Source organism: Scomber scombrus, chromosome 2 (genome assembly GCF_963691925.1).
Source record: "Scomber scombrus chromosome 2, fScoSco1.1, whole genome shotgun sequence".
Classification (NCBI taxonomy): domain Eukaryota; kingdom Metazoa; phylum Chordata; class Actinopteri; order Scombriformes; family Scombridae; genus Scomber; species Scomber scombrus.
In genome coordinates, this window is record NC_084971.1 from 31,583,563 (window position 1) to 31,601,062 (window position 17,500).

General features: G+C 38.9%; 1 protein-coding gene across 1 annotated transcript in view; it reads right to left on the reverse strand.

The window, feature by feature from the left end:
• Positions 1-10,197: 10,197 nt before the first annotated feature.
• Positions 10,198-17,500, reverse strand: part of LOC133992189 (syntaxin-6-like) — a 12,842-nt gene continuing 5,539 nt past the window's right edge. The window contains exons 4-5 of the mRNA XM_062430899.1: positions 16,002-16,096; positions 10,198-13,047 (exon numbers count right to left, since the gene is read on the reverse strand). Of these exons, the coding sequence (XP_062286883.1) occupies positions 12,971-13,047; positions 16,002-16,096 (172 nt within the window). The 3' untranslated portion in view covers positions 10,198-12,970. The remainder of the gene's footprint in view (positions 13,048-16,001; positions 16,097-17,500) is intronic.

Sequence of the window (17,500 nt, forward strand, 5' to 3'; positions counted from 1 at the left end):
TTTTGAAAATCAACAGTAAATTTAACAGTTCGGAAGTTTTTTTAAAGGTACATTTAAGACGAATTTGTTCCAATGAGCACAGTGAAATGTGTGAGATGTTTTCCTCGGTATCTGTATGTATGTGTGTGTGTGTGTGTGTGTTTCTATTTCCTCTTTGATTCGGCGGAAATGGTTATGAGGCGGGTAGCTGAGTGCTGCTGAGAGGAGAGGAGAGGTCGGTTTTTTTTACGTATAAAGAAGTTTTGAACACTCCTCTGCCCTACAAAGAGCAACCAAACCTGGTCAATCAGCCCAACACTTCGGGCTCTTTATCATTTAATATCTCTTTAGAAATAAAAACCTATCCATGACCCTTAATGACTTTTTAAAAGGCACCACAAGTTGCAGTTTTTGCCTCTTTGTAGGGCAGTTATGTCTGAGCACAGTTTTACGACTAAAGGTTGAGCGGGGCCAGAGCAGACGCTTTTCTTTTTATTATTATTATTTTAATTTTTTGAAGCGATACAAGTTCGGTTGTGCTTTTTTTTCTCTCGTTTTGTTAGAAGAGCTTAGTAAACATTTCAGTTGGTCTTTACATTTTACAATTTCATTTCCTGTTGTTATTGTGTGTTTATTTTGTTTTTTGTTGTTTTCTACATTTGAGCTAGTGTACTGTAGTCCTTTTAAAAAGAAGTTACTTTAAAAAGGAGATCCTACTAATAATTCACAAAAAAAATTAACACCTGTACGTAGAGTTGCCAAGACGTGTAATAAAAAAATATAAAAAAGAGAGAGAAAAAATTTACAAAAATGAGAATGTGGAGACATGGTTAGCTGTAAAATAGTTTAGAGAAAGAGAACCACATATTTTTGCATTGCGATTGTTGTATGACTGAAGTGCTGCGGGGGTTGGGGTTTGGGTTAGGGGGGGCGGGGGGGGGGGGGGGGGCGTTTTATTGCTGGACCAGATGTTTGGATTTTACTGTACTGCAGCTGTTGTCGGGATGGGATCTGGGTGCTGAAACTACGGAAAGCAGACGGGATCAGCTGATGGACGGTCGAGGCGAACAAACTGCTGCTAGCTCACTTCATTTTAAGGCTACGAGTCTGAATGTCTGTTTTAAAATAAACAAAAAAAACTTCATGGATAAAAAAGTCTTACGAACACATTTCTCTGCCAACTTGCGTTAAACATCCTTTTTTTTTAAATATATAAATCGACCCAAAGCAAGTTTACTTGACCTGGTTTTCCGACCAGCTTTTTTCCACAAAGAATAAGCTACTGCTGCTTGAATGTTTTTTTTTCTCAATACACCACCTGGTGGCCAAAATCGGCCACTGCAGCTAAGAGAAGGGGGGGCTCAGAAGCTGTAGTAGCTGCCAGCAGCCACCAGAGGGCAAAAAAAAAATCCCAAGAAGCAGTGATCCTACACTAGCTATGATTGTAATCTAAAGAGTCTTGATCACTGTATTCCTCCGAGCACCTTAAAAAAGCAAAGCGCCGAAAAAAAGGACGCTCTGCTTCATTTTTTTTTTTTCTTACAAATCCGACACAAGACGCAAACCCACCAAAACGAAACGTCCACCGCTCGTGGGCCCCGATGCCAAATAAAGTTGTCAGTAGATTGAAGGTTGCTGACACGACTTCCAAAAGAAAGAGCGCTGCAGTTGTTTGAGCTTTCGACTCGTCCATCTACGATTTTGGTCCATCTGGTTTTTTGTTTTGCACTCCCGGTCATCCAACCTCGACTCGCCGATCCACAGAAAGGAACAGAAGTGACGAGGAGAGAGTGGAATTATCTTTTTCACACAAAAAAAAAAATTAAAAGCACCTTTGGGCGAGCGCTCATCCCCCGTCTCAATTCAAAGACGGAGAGAGAGAGAGAGCCAAAACCCTTTGCACCTTTCTGAGCATGCTCACCGTGTCACTTCCTGTCTGTGGTTCGGATGCTGGTGTCAGAAGTGGGATTTTTGTTCACGTTTTTTGGGGGGAGCGAGGGGCGGGGGCGGGTGGGAATCGAGATGTAATGTGAGGGTTCTTTTTGTAAGTTTCTTATTTTTGTTGTTTCTATCTTTTTGTACGATTTATTCCCTTTTTTTATTTTGTATGTTGTTGTTTTTTTCTCTTCTCTTCTCTTTATGACATCTGTTGTTTACTGTAAAAGAAAAAAAAATGATGATGTGCCCATTGACCTGTCTCCCCCTATAGGTGGGAAATGGGAGCGTAAGACTGTGCAAGCAAAAAGTCTCCTCTGCATGTGAGGGGTCGGGGTTAAAGGGGAGGATCTTTTTTTTTTTAAAGTGGTGGGGAGGAAAGTTCAGGTGGGGGAGGGGAACCAGAACCAGAAACCAGAACCAGAAAAAAGGGTGAAGGGAAGGTTGGAGTTTCTGAATTAAAACAGGGTTCCTACACAGATTTAGAAATGGACGAAAATTTACAAAGAATCCCAGAAACAAGAAAAGAAATGATCAGAAAAAAGAAGAATCATTTGATCAGCGTCAAACCAAACAACCACAAAACCTTAAAAAAATCTATCTACAAACCACCTTTAATAGATAATCTGGTCAAATTTCATAATCAATGACAGAAGATTGGGCGACATTTCGGTCTAAACGTCTGCAGGGTTTGATGACTTGTGTAATATTTGTTGCATTGAAAATGTCTGACCTGTTAAAAGTTGTAATGAAATGTTTTTAAACCATTTTTTTTTTCAATCTAAGACAAAATGTTAAAGGAAAAATCCACCCTGATATTCTTGAACCTGAAAACTGTCTCAGACGTATCTCCTTTAAAGCTGCATTAATTGGTTTTTGCCACTAGGGGGCAGCGCAAACAAGTTGTAAACAAAACAAATCAACATTTTAACCTCTTAAAGCTCAATTTGGAGTCTTGTTTCTGTCCACCTGATGAATGTAAGACAGATATTAACTCTACTTTCAGCAGTTTATTGCTGTTTTTCTGGCTGTGTAGCTGCTCAACGCTCCACTTCGTACACCAGCTAGTCACTAACCGTGTCCGTATGCCAACTTTTGGAGCTGGACGGGTATCGCACAGTCGGTTCATCAGAGGCTGAAAAGCTGAAAAGCTGCTGGAAACAACACTGTTGAAAGTGAACCAACATTTTTGGGTCATAAAACCAAAACAAAGAGCTCCAAAACAGCTACTTGGTGTAAAGTTGCTTTGGGTTCGTCACTCTGAGCGACTTCCTGTCACTCTGAGCGACTTCCTGTCACTCTGAGCGACTTCCTGTCACTCTGAGTCATTTGATCCATTGTGAATATAAAAAATATGGATTTGTGCAGCTTTAAATTGCATTTCTATAAATTATAAAAAGCCCAGGATAATGCAGGTTATGGAAGAAGCAATGCATTCTGGTAAATGTAGGAAATCAGAAGTGGATAAAAACCAACATGTTGAACCTTTTCTATCTTCTTGAAACAGGGTGGATTTTTTTTTTTGTGTTCCTGTGTAGGGACCCTGCTGAAAACCTGGAGGAATGTCAAGAGTTGTGTCCGTATATGTGTAAAAGAAAAAAGAAAACTCTAAAAAAACAAAAACAAAAAAAAACCAACCAACTGGCTAAACTTGAGAACAGAGGAGCGAGGGAAGCGGATGCGAGACTCTTTAGAAAAAAATCAAGATTGTGATCCTGAGGTTGAATCCTCATCGTTTATCTCTCTTTCTCTCTCTCTCTCTCTCTCTTTCTCTCTCCATCCCTTCCCCTCTGCTCAGCCACCTTCCTCCTCATCTTCCTCGGCGCTGCAAGCCTGACCTCATCACCCCCCCTGCTCTTCCTCCTCTTCCAACTTTCCCCCCCTCCAACTGCGCTTCGCAAGCTCCGACGCGTCTCTCTCTCTTTCTCTCTCTCTCTCTCTCTCTCTTATAGTCTTCTATCCAGAAACATTTACTTGGCTACTTTCCCAAAATCCCCTCACACCAGAGACAACAACAAACACACACACACACAAACACACACACACACACACACAGACACAGAAACACACTCGCTGAAATATATCTATCTATCTATCTATATAAATACTGTATATGTCTACATGAATACAAACAAAAAAAAACAGAAAACGGGCAAACCTCTGAGATACCGAAGCTGGCACACACACCTTCAGACTCTCAGGATGTGTTGCAAGGATGTGTGTGTCGTGTCTTTCGTATCACTGATGCAGTTTTTAAATAAATATTTAAAAAAAAAAAGTACCAGTTTACCTCGGGAGCTCTCAGCCATAGCAGACCTTAAACCCCCCCCAACCCCCCCTTCTTCCCCCCCTCCCCTCCCCCCCCTCCACACAAATATCTCAGCGCTGCGAGCAGCTTCTGAACTGCTGTGGCTGCCGTTACAAAGCAGGTACATACTTCTTTTTATTTTATTGTTTTTCAGGAACAAATCTGGGTATGAGCTCAACAGAGCACCTCTCAGACCTTTTTTTTTTTTTTTTAAAGTTATTTTTGAATGCGTACAGTGCAGGGTTTTTAACAGAAAACGGGACGACAAGCCGAGAGTCCACCATGTCAAACACAGTCTTACCTCAAAATAAACTCATAATCCAGAAACAGGGGCGGGCAGGGCTCACATATGATCATATAGCAACCATGAATGACTATTTTTTAAATCCTCTCTTCCTTGTCTCTGGTGTTGTTGGGTCAAAAAAAAAAAAAACACACAAAAAAAAAAACTCTGCAGAACTTTTTTTGTTTCTTTTTTTTTGTGTTTCTCGGTTTTTTTTCCACTATAAATATATAAATATATAAACTGTACATTATGACATAGAAGCACTATCGAAGTTTGATTGTTTAGATGTGCACTCGCAGCATGAGGTATTATTCTTTATTATGATTATTATTATGATTATTATGATTATTAATAATAATAACCCAGAAAATTAAAAAAAAAAGAAGAAAAAGTGAAATAACAGCTTTTTTTTTCTTTTTTTCTTTTTTTTGGGAAGTAAACGGTTTAAAGAAAAATGGATTTTAACAAAATATATAATAATAACCAACAGAAACAATGCAGTAGCGTCTACTGATGTCAAAGAAAATACCCGACCTCGCCCCCGCAACACACACACACACACACACACACATACATATATATACACACACACACACACACACCTGGACCTTTACCCCTCTTCCTCCCAAACCCTGCCGTGTTACCCCCTCTCTGCCCCCCCCCCATTCAACCAAGTCGCCCCCCTCTCCTCGCGCCCCCCTCCCCGCCCCGTGTACATGCCAGTGTTTTACCCCCATGTGATCCAAGTGCCAATAACTTTGTGAATTCCTAACTGTGACCCAGTAATAAAGATAATTGCACATTAACTACTGTAAAGAGAAAAAGAAACCAGACTGATTAAAAATGAGGAAGAAAAAAAAAAATCTGAATATCTTAATAAAAAGGTTTGTAACAAACAGGACTGACCTTACTGCTGTGTCGGCTCTTTATTTCACTTTCATCTTCTTCTATCCAACGATTCTGACTGCTGTGATTTAACTTTTTAGTCACTTTTTTAAGCTAAAATGCCCAAAAAATGATTCAAATCCTGCTTTTTAAATGTTTAAATGTGACTATTTGCTGTTTTTACCCTGTTTTATATTCAGATTACATCAATTAATTATGATTGTGTCTATTTATTATTACTTTTTACTACAAAACACTTATTTTTTCTTAATATCTTCTATCCAACTATTCTGACAGCTGTAATTCATCATTTTAGTCACCATTTTAAGCTAAAATGCCCCAAAAATGATTCAAATCCTGCTTTTTAAATGTTCAAATGTGACTATTTGCTGTTTTTTACCCTGTTTTATATTCAGATTACATCTATTAATTGTGATTGTGTCCATTTATTACTACTTTTTACTACAAAAAATAATTTTTTCTTAATATCTTCTTCTATCCAACTATTCTGACAGCTGTAATTCATCATTTTAGTCACCATTTTAAGCTAAAATGCCCCAAAAATGATTCAAATCCTACTTTTTAAATGTTTATATGTGAGTACTTGCTGCTTTTTAATCTGTTTTATATTCTTTATATTCAGATTATATCAGTTAATTGTGATTGTGGCCATTTTTCGCCAGTTCTGTGACATTTTATAGGCAAGTTAATCCAACAGTCAATTTACATTTTTTATAACTTTTTACTACAAAAAAACATTTTTCTTAATATCTTCTTCTATCCAAATATTCCAACAGCTGTGATTTAACATTTTAGTCATTTTTTTAAAGCTAAAATGCCCCAAAAAATGATTCACTTCCTGCTTCTCAAATGTGACTATTTGCTTATATTACGCTGTTTTATATTCTTTATATTCAGATTATATCAGTTAATTATGATTGTGACCATTTTATGACATTTTATAGGCTTAATTAATCCAGCAGTCAATTTAAAAGATAACCTGCAGATGTAATAAGTAATGAAAGCAATAACTAGTTGCTTCATGCATCATATTCTTTTGATACTTTGTGATATTTGATGTCTTTTAAAGAGTCGAGCTGGTGCTTTTTTTACATGCTTGTGTTCTTTCCTGAGGTGTAAGTGTCTATGAAGGAATCCATTCAGCTTTTACAGGTACGTATGTATGAGACCCATCAGCCAGAAGTTTAGAAAATAACACGACTCAACAGAAAGAGAGAATAACTAAAACTATATCTTAAATAAAACATGAATTACGAGGCCCAGAATTATACAGAAACTGGTTTTGGTTGATAGTTTAGATGAGTTTTGATCATTTCTAAGAAGTAGGTGTTGTTTTTTTTTTAGTTATATGAGCAGAATCTGCAGTAAAGGAAACTTCCACCTCTTGAAATTAGAGATTTGAACACATGCAGACAGATGCAGCTGATCTAAACTTTGATAAATGACCTGATTTTTAAAAATATTCAGGTTTAATTTAATGACAGAAACAGAAAAACTCATATGAATGAATTCTTTGACCATCATTTCAGGAAACTCTAAGATAAGCCCTGAACACTGGAGCTCACCTGCTCAGGTAAGACTCTAACCCTAAACCCTCATATCCAACCTCTACTGTATGATTTTTAATGTGTATTTTTTGCAGGAAAGCTGCTGAAACTGCATTTTTTTTAGATAATGTGTCAGTAAAACTCCTCCAGTAGTAGTTTACGTGTCAATAGGAAAAACAGGTGTTACTTATTATTATTAACAATGGCTCCGTTATATTCAAGAGTCCCAGTAAGAGATGACAGATGTGTCAGTGAGCCAACGTACACAAAACCAGGACTTAATGTAATTCAGCTGTTATTATTATTATTATTATTATTATTACTTTTATTCATTATTTACACATGTTCCTTTACTACTGCGACTTTCTCAGATTCAAAAGGAAACTGTAAAAGTCTTTATTTTATATCTCAGCTTCTTTTTATTAGAATTAAAAACTAATGGAGTGAAACAGAGCATCAACTAATGAATATTTTCATCACTGTTGACTTTGTTTTTTTATGAATTTGTCCGTAAAATTGCAGGAAAAGTGCCCAATGTGACGTCTTCACATAACTTATATAACTTAGTTTTTCAATCAATAATCTAAAAAAAGAAAGATAATTAATTCACAGTAATTAAAAGTAACAGAAACAGTGAATCTCTCACAGTAAAGAAGCTGGAATCAGCCAATATTGATCATTTATGCTCGATAAATGACTTGAAATGGTTAATTACAGTTACAGCTAACTAACATTTGCATATTTTCTCAATTAATCTGTCATAATCACTGTTTCCCAAAGCCTGAGTTGATGTCCTCAAATGTCTTATTTTGTTCAGAAATCTAAAAAATGTTCAGTTTTCTGTCACAGAGGAGAAAAGAAAGCAGAAAATATTCACATTTGAGAAACTTGAATCCCAATTTTGACATTTGATTACTTAAAAAATGACTGAAAACAAATAAAACAAAGTTGGCGATTCATTTTCTGTCAATTAAAATGATCAATTAATCAACTTATTGTTGCAGCTCGTTTAAAACAGACCAGAAAAAGTACTTAATTAAATGTTAAGCTCTTTTAAATTGTTATTTAATAGTTTTGCCACTTAAATTATTTCCAAATCAGTGAAGTTGTAGATTTTAAGACAAATAATGCAGATTCCCAAACAAGGAAGGAAGGATGGGAGGGGAGGAAGGAAGGATGGGAGGGAGGAAGGAAGGAAGGATGGGTGGAAGGAAGGAAAGGAGGGAGGGAGGGAGGGAGGGAGGGAGGGAGGAAGGAAGGATGGAAGGGAAGGGAGGGAGGAAGGAAGGAGGGCGGAAAGAAGGAAGGAAGGATGGTTGGAGGAAAGAAGGAAGAAAGGAGGGAGGGAGGGAGGGAGGAAGGAAGGATGGGAGGGAGGAAGGAAGGATGGGAGGGAGGAAGGAAGGAAGGGCGGAAAGAAAAGAAGGAAGGACGGAAGGAAGGGCGGAGGAAAGAAAAGAAGGTAGGAGGGAGGGAGGGAGGGACGGACGGAAGGAAGGAAAGAAGGACAGAGGAAAGAAGGAATGGAGGAAAGAAAGAGAGAAGGAAAGGAAGGAAGGGAGGAAAGTTTTGCCACTTAAGTTATTTTAAAATCAGTGAAGTTGTAGATTTTAAGACAAATAATGCAGATTCCCAAACATACTTTAATGTTAATTTGATAGATTTACTTAAAGATAAAAACCCAACCAGACTTGTATTGTGCTTTAATATAAACACTATTACTACTGACCAGCTGATGAATCAGTGTGATGTTGGCAGAGTCGATGTCTCACTCCCGCAGAGATTCACAGGACGTCTGCTGGCGTAGTGTGAATTTGTGCGACGACTCACTGCGTTTATTTAAGAGCTGCTTTCATAAAGAGTTCATAAAGCCACGAGGGAAACCCGCTCTGCTCTCTGCTCATCTCACTATAAGAGGAGATTTCATTTCACATGATGCTCCTGCTCTAAGAAGAGGATGTTTATGTTTCTGTTTTAAAGAGCGTACATCAAATAACCCTCCTGTTGTCTTTGAGTCAAGGAAGGAAGGAAGGAAAGGAGGGAGGAAGGAAGGAAGGAAGGAAGGAAGGAAAGAAAGGGGGGAGGAAGGAAGGAAGGAAAGGGGGAGGGAGGAAGGAAGGATGGGAGGGAGGATGGAAGGAAGGATGGAAGGGAGGAAGGAAGGATGGAAGGGAGGAAGAAGGAAGGAAAGGAGGAAAGAAGGAAGGAAAGGAGGGAGGAAGGAAAGGAGGATGGGAGGGAGGAAGGAAGGAAGGACAGAAGGAAAGGGAGGAAGGAAGGAAGAAAGGAAGGAAGGATGGGAGGGAGGAAGAAGGAAGGAAAGGAGGGAGTAAGGAAGGAAAGGAGGGAGGAAGGAAAGATTGGAGGAAGGAAGGAAGGAGGAAGGAAGGATGGGAGGGAGGGAGGAAGAAGGAAGGAAAGGGGGGAGGGAGGAAGAAGGAGGGAAGAAGGAGGGAGGGAGGGAGGAAGGAAGGAAAAGGGGGAGGAAGGAAGGAAAGGAGGGAGGAAGGAAGGATGGGAGGGAGGAAGGAAGGATGGGAGGGAGGATGGATGGGAGGGAGGAAGGAAATGAGGGAGGAAGGAAGGAAGGGCGGAAAGAAAAGAAAGAAGGAAGGAAGGACGAAGGAAAGAAGAGAGGGAGGGACGAAAGGAAGGAGGGAAGGAAGGGAGGAAGGTAGGGGGGAGGAAAGAAAGAGAGAAGGAAAGGAAGGAAGGAAAGAAAGAGAGGAGGGAGAGAGGAAGGAAGTAAGGGAGGAAAGAAGGAACAGTCAGTTTGACCCAGGAGGACGACACAAAGGTTAAAATCTGGTAGATTTTTTATCTGAAACACAAATCATCATCCTAAGAGAGGGGGGACTGGAGCCTAAAATGCAGCACGAGCAAAGTAACTAAGTAGATTTGTTAATGTTTAAAAGTCTTTTAGATAATAAAAAAAAAAGAGAGAAAAAAAGTCAAATCATGTTGAACAAGTTTAATGAAACTCAAAAAACTTCCAACTTCAAGAAACAATCTGTGGTGGTAAGAAAGAAAACAATCGTACGTTAGTTATTGTTCACTTTATGCAGAAGTTCTGCCAGAAAACACGACATTTATTCTTCATGTAGTGTTTTAAGATATTTGGAGAAGAAGAAGAAAAAATAAATCATATACAGCAGAGCGGAAAAATTAAAAATAAGCTCTTTTTTTTTTAAACCTTTACTGGACAGAAGCAGTGAAAGGCAGACAGGAAACAAAGCTCCTTTTATTTATTTATTATTTATTTTACTAGTCAGTACGACTGTAAATGTGTTTGATGTTTGACGTTAAAGGGCACAATGGCGGCTAGTTTTCTATAAAAATGTTTTAGCACATTCAGATTTCCACAAAACTTCTTTTTTCCAGGTAAAAATTTAAATAAAAACAAGTGATTCAAATAAAAACTTTTACCCATTTGTTCATTACTTGTAGGACTTTTAAACCAAACATCAGTCAATCCTACACTTTACATACAACTCTCATCATTGGCACTTGAAATAAAGGATGTCTAAAAGCTTTAATACCTCCTTTCTTTTTTTTTGGATGAAGTCAGTCAGAAATGAAACCAAAAAAAAAAAAAAAAAAAAGTAGATACCTTTCATCTTCTTATTAAGGATCCATGTGTTTTCATATACAGGTAATTATCAGCCCTCCTGCAAGTAAAGTGACTTTTTCTTTTTTTTTCTTCTCACAGCTCCCTGAACCTGTTTGAGGATTTAAAAGCAATTAGAGATACTTAAATCTATTTTTAAATAAATAATAGCTACTAATTAATAGGATTTACTGCTTAAATGTATCAAGATGTCACAATTTTCACTGCCTTGATGCTTTTTAAATTCAGTCCTGGACAAAAATAAACACTGTAAAAAAATGAAATAAAAACTTCAATCTTCAATTTTGGGGTTTTTTCTTTAGGATCCAGATGTGGAAACAAGCCAAAAACACTGTGAGCTCACTTTAAACTCTCCCACATAGAGGTGTGATGGTACTCTGCTGGAAAACAGAGATTCCTTAGTGAGTGAAGATGCTAAAAAAAAAAAATCGGTATTTGATGTACAGAAGTCTTACTGTGCAGTCATATTCCAAATATTCAGCTAATTTTTCCACATTTTTAAGGAATGAGCGCTTGAATATAATAGAGCACACATGGACAGCTAAAAAAAAAAAAAAAGTGAATACAGAGCTTCATTGTGACGCCTATCTGCATCGGACCGGAAAAAAGTTACAAATTTCATCTTTTAACTGAAAAAAAACACACATAATATAAGATATCTGCATCACACAGGGTTAAAAATAAGTCTGCATAAAGCCTTTTTACAGTAATTTTCATTTACACCAACAAAAAAAAAAAAAATCAAAGTAAAGCATCATGTTGTTTTTCTTTTATATATTTATACAGCACTGCAACACACCCCCCAAAAAAACGAGAAGAGGGGTTTAAGTGTGTTACCTGACATGACACAAAGAAATCACATCATGACCCGCAGCGTCCAGCAGAGGGAGCTGTGAGCCTAAAATCTGAACTGCGTACTGCTGCTGCTGCTGACATCCTGCCCAGCAACTGTTCCTCCTCCTCATTAGCTAAAGCTATTCAATAAGACAGGCGCTCTGAGCCAAGGTTGTCTCTCTCATCATCACCCACAGACAGACAGAAAGAGAGAGAGAGAGAGGGAGAGAAGAAGAGAGAGAAAGCCTCGGCCAATCCTGTGCTTTCTCACTGCGAGCTGCTCGGGCTGCTGCAGACCTGACTTCACTTCCTCTCGCTGAGACGGATCAACATCAGGGCGGCAAAAATGAACCGAAACCAGCATCATCATCATCATCATCATCATCATCACCATAATTGTGTGATATCAGGGATGGGCAGCACGTCTGCACACATCTGCTCTCAGCGGTGACTAACTCTTCCTCTGAACTTCAGCTGCTGTTACACTGAAATTAAACAAAACTACCCATCCCTGATTTTTACCTGATAACTGCCACCTGATGTCAGTTTTCCCCCCCTGATTCATCACATGTAGGCACGTGAACATACTGCACATTATCACCAAAGGTATAAAAATATATTTAAGGCAACACTGAAAAAACTCCTCAATTTCCTCCTTTTCAATACTTGCTGCTGCTGCCGGATAAAAACAAATAACTGGAGTTAATGTTGTGTTTCTCTTCAGTAGATTTAAAAATAATCTTTTTTATAGTTTTCTATGGAAACAACATTATTGGCTTATATATATATATATAAGTGTATCTATTGTAAGTGACATTTTAAATACACTTTCCATCTCGTTTTGACTCAAATTTACATTGAACACTATAAAAAATTCAACTTTTTTTTAAATCTACTTTCACAACAGATCAAGTGTTTAGTTAACGGAGTGTAGCACTTGTTAAATCATGGTTGATTTATTCCAGTAATTTTACAGTAAAACTACACCTGAAGTGTTCTGATTGCGATCATTTCTTAACGTTACCCTCCAATATGGTGAGAAACATTCACTGATTTATTAAGAAAAACTACTTTTACAGCCTCGGAGCGGGAAAAGTTGAGCTGTAAATTGATAATAAACTTGAATTCATATTGATGTTTTTTTTGTAACCGGACAGCAGCAGCCTGCAGCCGTCCTGTCCTCCCATTGAGTACCACTGTATCCAACATCAATGCACCAGTATGAAGTGTATAATACCACAGAGGGGATTTTTTCTCTGTTTAAACTCCTTCACTACTTTTTTTTTTAAAGTTTGTGTTTTTTTGTTGTTGTTGTTGTTTTTTAAACGAGGATTATTAAAAGCAGAAAGAACGTCTCTCTGCAGGTCACCGATTTCTCCTCCCAGGACGAGACAGGAGGATGATGATGGAGGAGGAGGAAGAGGAGGAAAGGTGCATCCTTCTTCCTGTATCTGTCCGTCCTAACAGGGAGGTGTGTGTGTGTGTCTGTGTGTATGTGTGTGTGTGTGAGAGTGAGTGTGTAAACGAGAGGTCGGAGGTCGCCGGCATCAGAGAGCGAAGAAGAGGATGAGTACCACGATCATGATGGCGACCAGAACGCCGATAGCGCACCACTGCCTCCGACCTGAAAAGAGACGGAAAGAAAAAACATATTAATACATTTATATCACTTATTTATTCTTCTTTTTTCTTCTTTTTTAAAGATGAATTATTGTGTAATTATGCTTTTTATTTACATCTGTCTTTTCTTACAGGGAGGATCAGCTCAGTGTTTAACCTTTGTGTCGTCCTCCCGGGTCAAATTGACCCCGTCTGTTTTGACTGTTCCTTCTTTCCTCCCTTCCTTCCGTCTGTCCTCCCTCCCTCCTTCTCTTTCTTTCCTTCCTTCTGTCCTTCCTTCCTCCCTCCTTCTCTTTCTTTCCTTCCTCCATCCCCTTTTCTTCCTTCCTTCCTTCTGTCCTTCCTTCCTCCCTCCTTCTCTCTCTTTCCTTCCTCCATCCCCTTTTCTTCCTTCCTTCCTTCTGTCCTTCCTTCCTCCCTCCTTCTCTCTCTTTCCTTCTTCCATCCCCTTTTCTTCCTTCCTTCTGTCCTTCCTTCCTCCCTCCCTCCTTCTCTCTTTTTTTCCTTCCTTCTGTCCTTGCTCCCTCCCTCCTTCCTTCTTTCCTCCCTTCCGTCCGTCTGTCCTCCCTCCCTCCTTCTCTTTCTTTCCTTCCTTCCTTCTGTCCTTCCTTCCTCCCTCCTTCTCTTTCTTTCCTTCCTCCATCCCCTTTTCTTCCTTCCTTCTGTCCTTCCTTCCTCCCTCCCTCCTTCTCTCTTTTTTCCTTCCTTCTGTCCTTGCTCCCTCCCTCCTTCCTTCTTTCCTCCCTTCCTTCCGTCTGTCCTCCCTCCCTCCTTCCTTCTTTCCTCCCTTCCTTCCGTCTGTCCTTCCTTCCTCCCTCCCTCCTTCTATTTCTTTTCCTCCTCCATCCCCTTTTCTTCCTTCCTTCTGTCCTTCCTTCCTCCCTCCCTCCTTCCCTTATTTCCTCCTCTCTTTCTTTCCTCCCCCCTACCTTCCTCCCTTCCTTCTTTCCTCTGTCCTTCCTTCCTTCCTTCCCTCCCTCCCTTCCCTCCCATCCTTCCTTCTTCCTCCCTCCCTCCCTCCCTCCTTCCTCCTTCCTTGACTCGAGGACAACAGGAGGGTTAATTACACATCAGAACATCTGCTCATACAGCTGTGCTTTATTTTACATGTTTGTATAATTATTTAAAGGATTTGTTCCCTTAAATCAACAATCAGGAGCTCAAATGCTGTAATCATTCATCTGTTTCTTTTTTAGATGTTTTTTTATTTACATGTTTCTTTTCTTACAGGGAGGATCAGTGTAATTATTTAAAGGATACTATAAACAACAATCAGGAACTCAAATGAACATTAAAGGCTGTAATGATTCCTCCTGTTCATACTGACTATTAGAAGATCCCTTCATTATGGATTTACAATGGAAGTGACGGAGGACTAAATCCATTAATTATTTGTATTAATAAGCAGATGTGAAGCTAATATGAGGCTTTAGCTCCCTGAGCGTCACATCTGCTCTGAATCAGGCGGGTGTTTACCTTCATCTTAGTGAAAGATGTCACTTAAAGGAAATGTATTTAAAAGTTTAATCTGAAGCTAATATGAAGCTTCAATCATCCAAATGAGTCAAATCTTCATCTTCTATGTTTCATCGTTACAGTGTTTTTAGAGCCAAAGTCTCTTTTTGTGACTATACTTCCACCACAGCTCAACAGGGAAACACTAAGAGGGAATCTGATGCTTAAAAAGACTGTAAATGTGTCAGATATCACTTGATATGACTATAACTCAGACTGATGAAGCTCAATAGAAGCTGATCATCTACTTGTACGACTGTGGCTTTTATGAAGGGATTTTTCTAATAGTCAGTATGAAGAAAAGCTGTTTTCGTTGCTCATTTAGCCGCCTGATTGTTGCTTTAAGATTAATTTTGAACCAATCCTTTAAAGTGAGAAAGTGAAGTTATTTTTATTGCACTTTATTGATTTTAGTCCTGTATAGTGCCATCTAATCTTCTATTCTTCTATTCATCTATTTATTTATTTATTTTAGTATTGCACATTTCTTAACTTGTATTGCATATTTTCTAGAGATGCTGTTCTGCCTCGTTGTTCTTGTAACAATGACAAATAAAGTACTTTGAACTTTGAACTTGAGTGTGGAAACTATCAGTTAGATATTAACAGAAATGTGATTATCGTGGTTCAGATTAGTTTAAAGACTCTACAAACTACTCACAGTTCAATAAATACACTTTTATCAGCTTTTCCTACCTGATTCTTTTTATGATGGGCGATGGTTAAATTAAAACTAACATTGCCAAAAGTTTTTTTTTTTATCAGCTTTGATTGTTTTTACTCAAATTTATGAAGAAACTTATTGATTTGCAGATTTCAGTGTCAGAAATTAGCATCAAAATACTCATAAAGACTCTTTTCCTAATTGTTGGCAGCACAATAATTACCAATAACTGCATAAACTTCATTGTGTGGATTTAACCTTCGTGTCGTCCTCCCGGGTCAAATTGACCCCGTCTGTTTTGACTGTTCTTTCCTTCCTCTCTTTCCTTCCTCCCTCCCTCCCTCCCTCCCTCCTTCTCTCTTTCTTTCCTCCTTCCTCCCTCCCTTCTTCATCCTTTCCTTCCTTCTCCCTCCCTTCCATCCTTCCTTCTTCCACCCCTTCCTTCCTCCTTTCCTTCCTTCTTCCTCCCTTCTTCCTTCTTTCTTCCTCCTTTCCATCCTTCTTCCTCCCTTCCATCCTTCCATCTTCCTTCCTTCCATCCGTCCATCCTTCCTTCTTCCTCCCTCCTTTCCTTCCTTCTTCCTCCCTTTTATCATCCCTTCCATCCTTCCTTCTTCCTCCCTTCATTCCTCCTTTCCTTCCTTCCTCCCTCCCTTCCATCCTTTCCTTCCTTCTTCCTCCCTTCCATCCTTCCTTCTTCCTTCCATCATTCCTTCCTTCCTTCCTTGACTCGAGAACAACAGGAGGGTTAATTAAAATGTTGTGTGTGTGTGACTTACTGCTGGTCATGTGAGACACTTTCTCCAGCTTCTTCAGGACTGAGTCCATGCGGGACGACGTCTGGTCCATCTCGTCTCCGAAATCCCCCAACATGCTTCAGGACATGAAGGACACACAGTCAGTCACAGTCAGGACGACATCAAAACCCCCAAAAAAAACCAAAAAACAAACAGCCCACATGACTGAAACTGCACATTATGCAATGACTGAACATGACATTTACTGATGCTGATGTTTTAGCTCATTTAAAATGTGCTTGTGGGCATTAAGAGACGACACAGCGAGCGGGTATGAAGTGAATCGAAACTAAAAAGGAAGAAGGGATTTTTTGTCAGTTTGTTCCTCATCTGTTTAAATCATCCTGAGATTATCTTTAGCATGTGTTTCCTTATTGTTTACATCTTTCATTAACAGGCGTCTCAGGTGATCGGATCACAAGTAGACAGCACTAAATACGACGAATCCGATCACTGGAACTACTTTCTGAGACCGTTCGTGGTGTAACCAGACTGTTTGTGGTGTAACCGCTAATGCGTCTCCGGCGGCGACGTAACAGGAAAATGTGTCATCATAGCAGGATGTGGTGGTTGTTTCGGTTAAAGGTTGAAAGAATGAAGAGGAGCACAGATATATGTGGTTGGAAAGGCTCATACTGTACATTCAGGTTTGGGGAGTAACAGAATACATGTAATGGTTTTACGTAATTAGGATAGAAAAGAAAAAAAGACTTTAATCAGATTACAGGTACATTTAGTAAAAATGGGGATTATTTAGCAGCATTACAATTTTTTTTTTAAACACATCTTACAATAAAGATATGCTACCATGTACTGTAAGAGTCCCAAACGTGAGCAGAGCAGAAACGAAAGGGCAAAATAAGTCGCTGAGAGGGAGAGAGAATAGTTAATATCAACTCTCTGAACTCACTTATATCTCTATCCTGACTGCTTGTGGCAATTTGAGCTGGTCTTTGTGAAGAAGATGGGTTTTTTTGCATTGAAAGTGGCCAATGTTGCTCTAAATGTTTGCCTTATGTCTTTATTATTGCATGATTGGTAATGCAGTAATCCTAAAGTAACGTAAAGTAATAAAAGATACATTACTTTAATATTGTGGTACTTGAATTTCGTTACTAACAGGTAACTAGTAACTGTATCAGGATACATTTTTAAAGTAACCCTCCACATTATTATGAGCTTTATAGCACTAAAAACAAATCTGGTGCTTGTCTGACTGATGTAATAACGGAGCACGAGGCCGTTTGACTTCCTAGCAGAAGTGACGTAAGCAGCAACACAATCTGCCCAATAGACAGGTGTAAACAGATGTAAACAGTAATATGACTCAGCGGTCTACTTGTGATCGGATCACCTGAGCTGCTTGTTAATAACAGTCGTAAACAGGTCCTTAGTAACCGCTATCAAGATCTTTGACAGTTTAAGATAAGATAAGACTGCGATGTACTTATTGTTAATAAATCTCACGTGCAGAGCAAAAA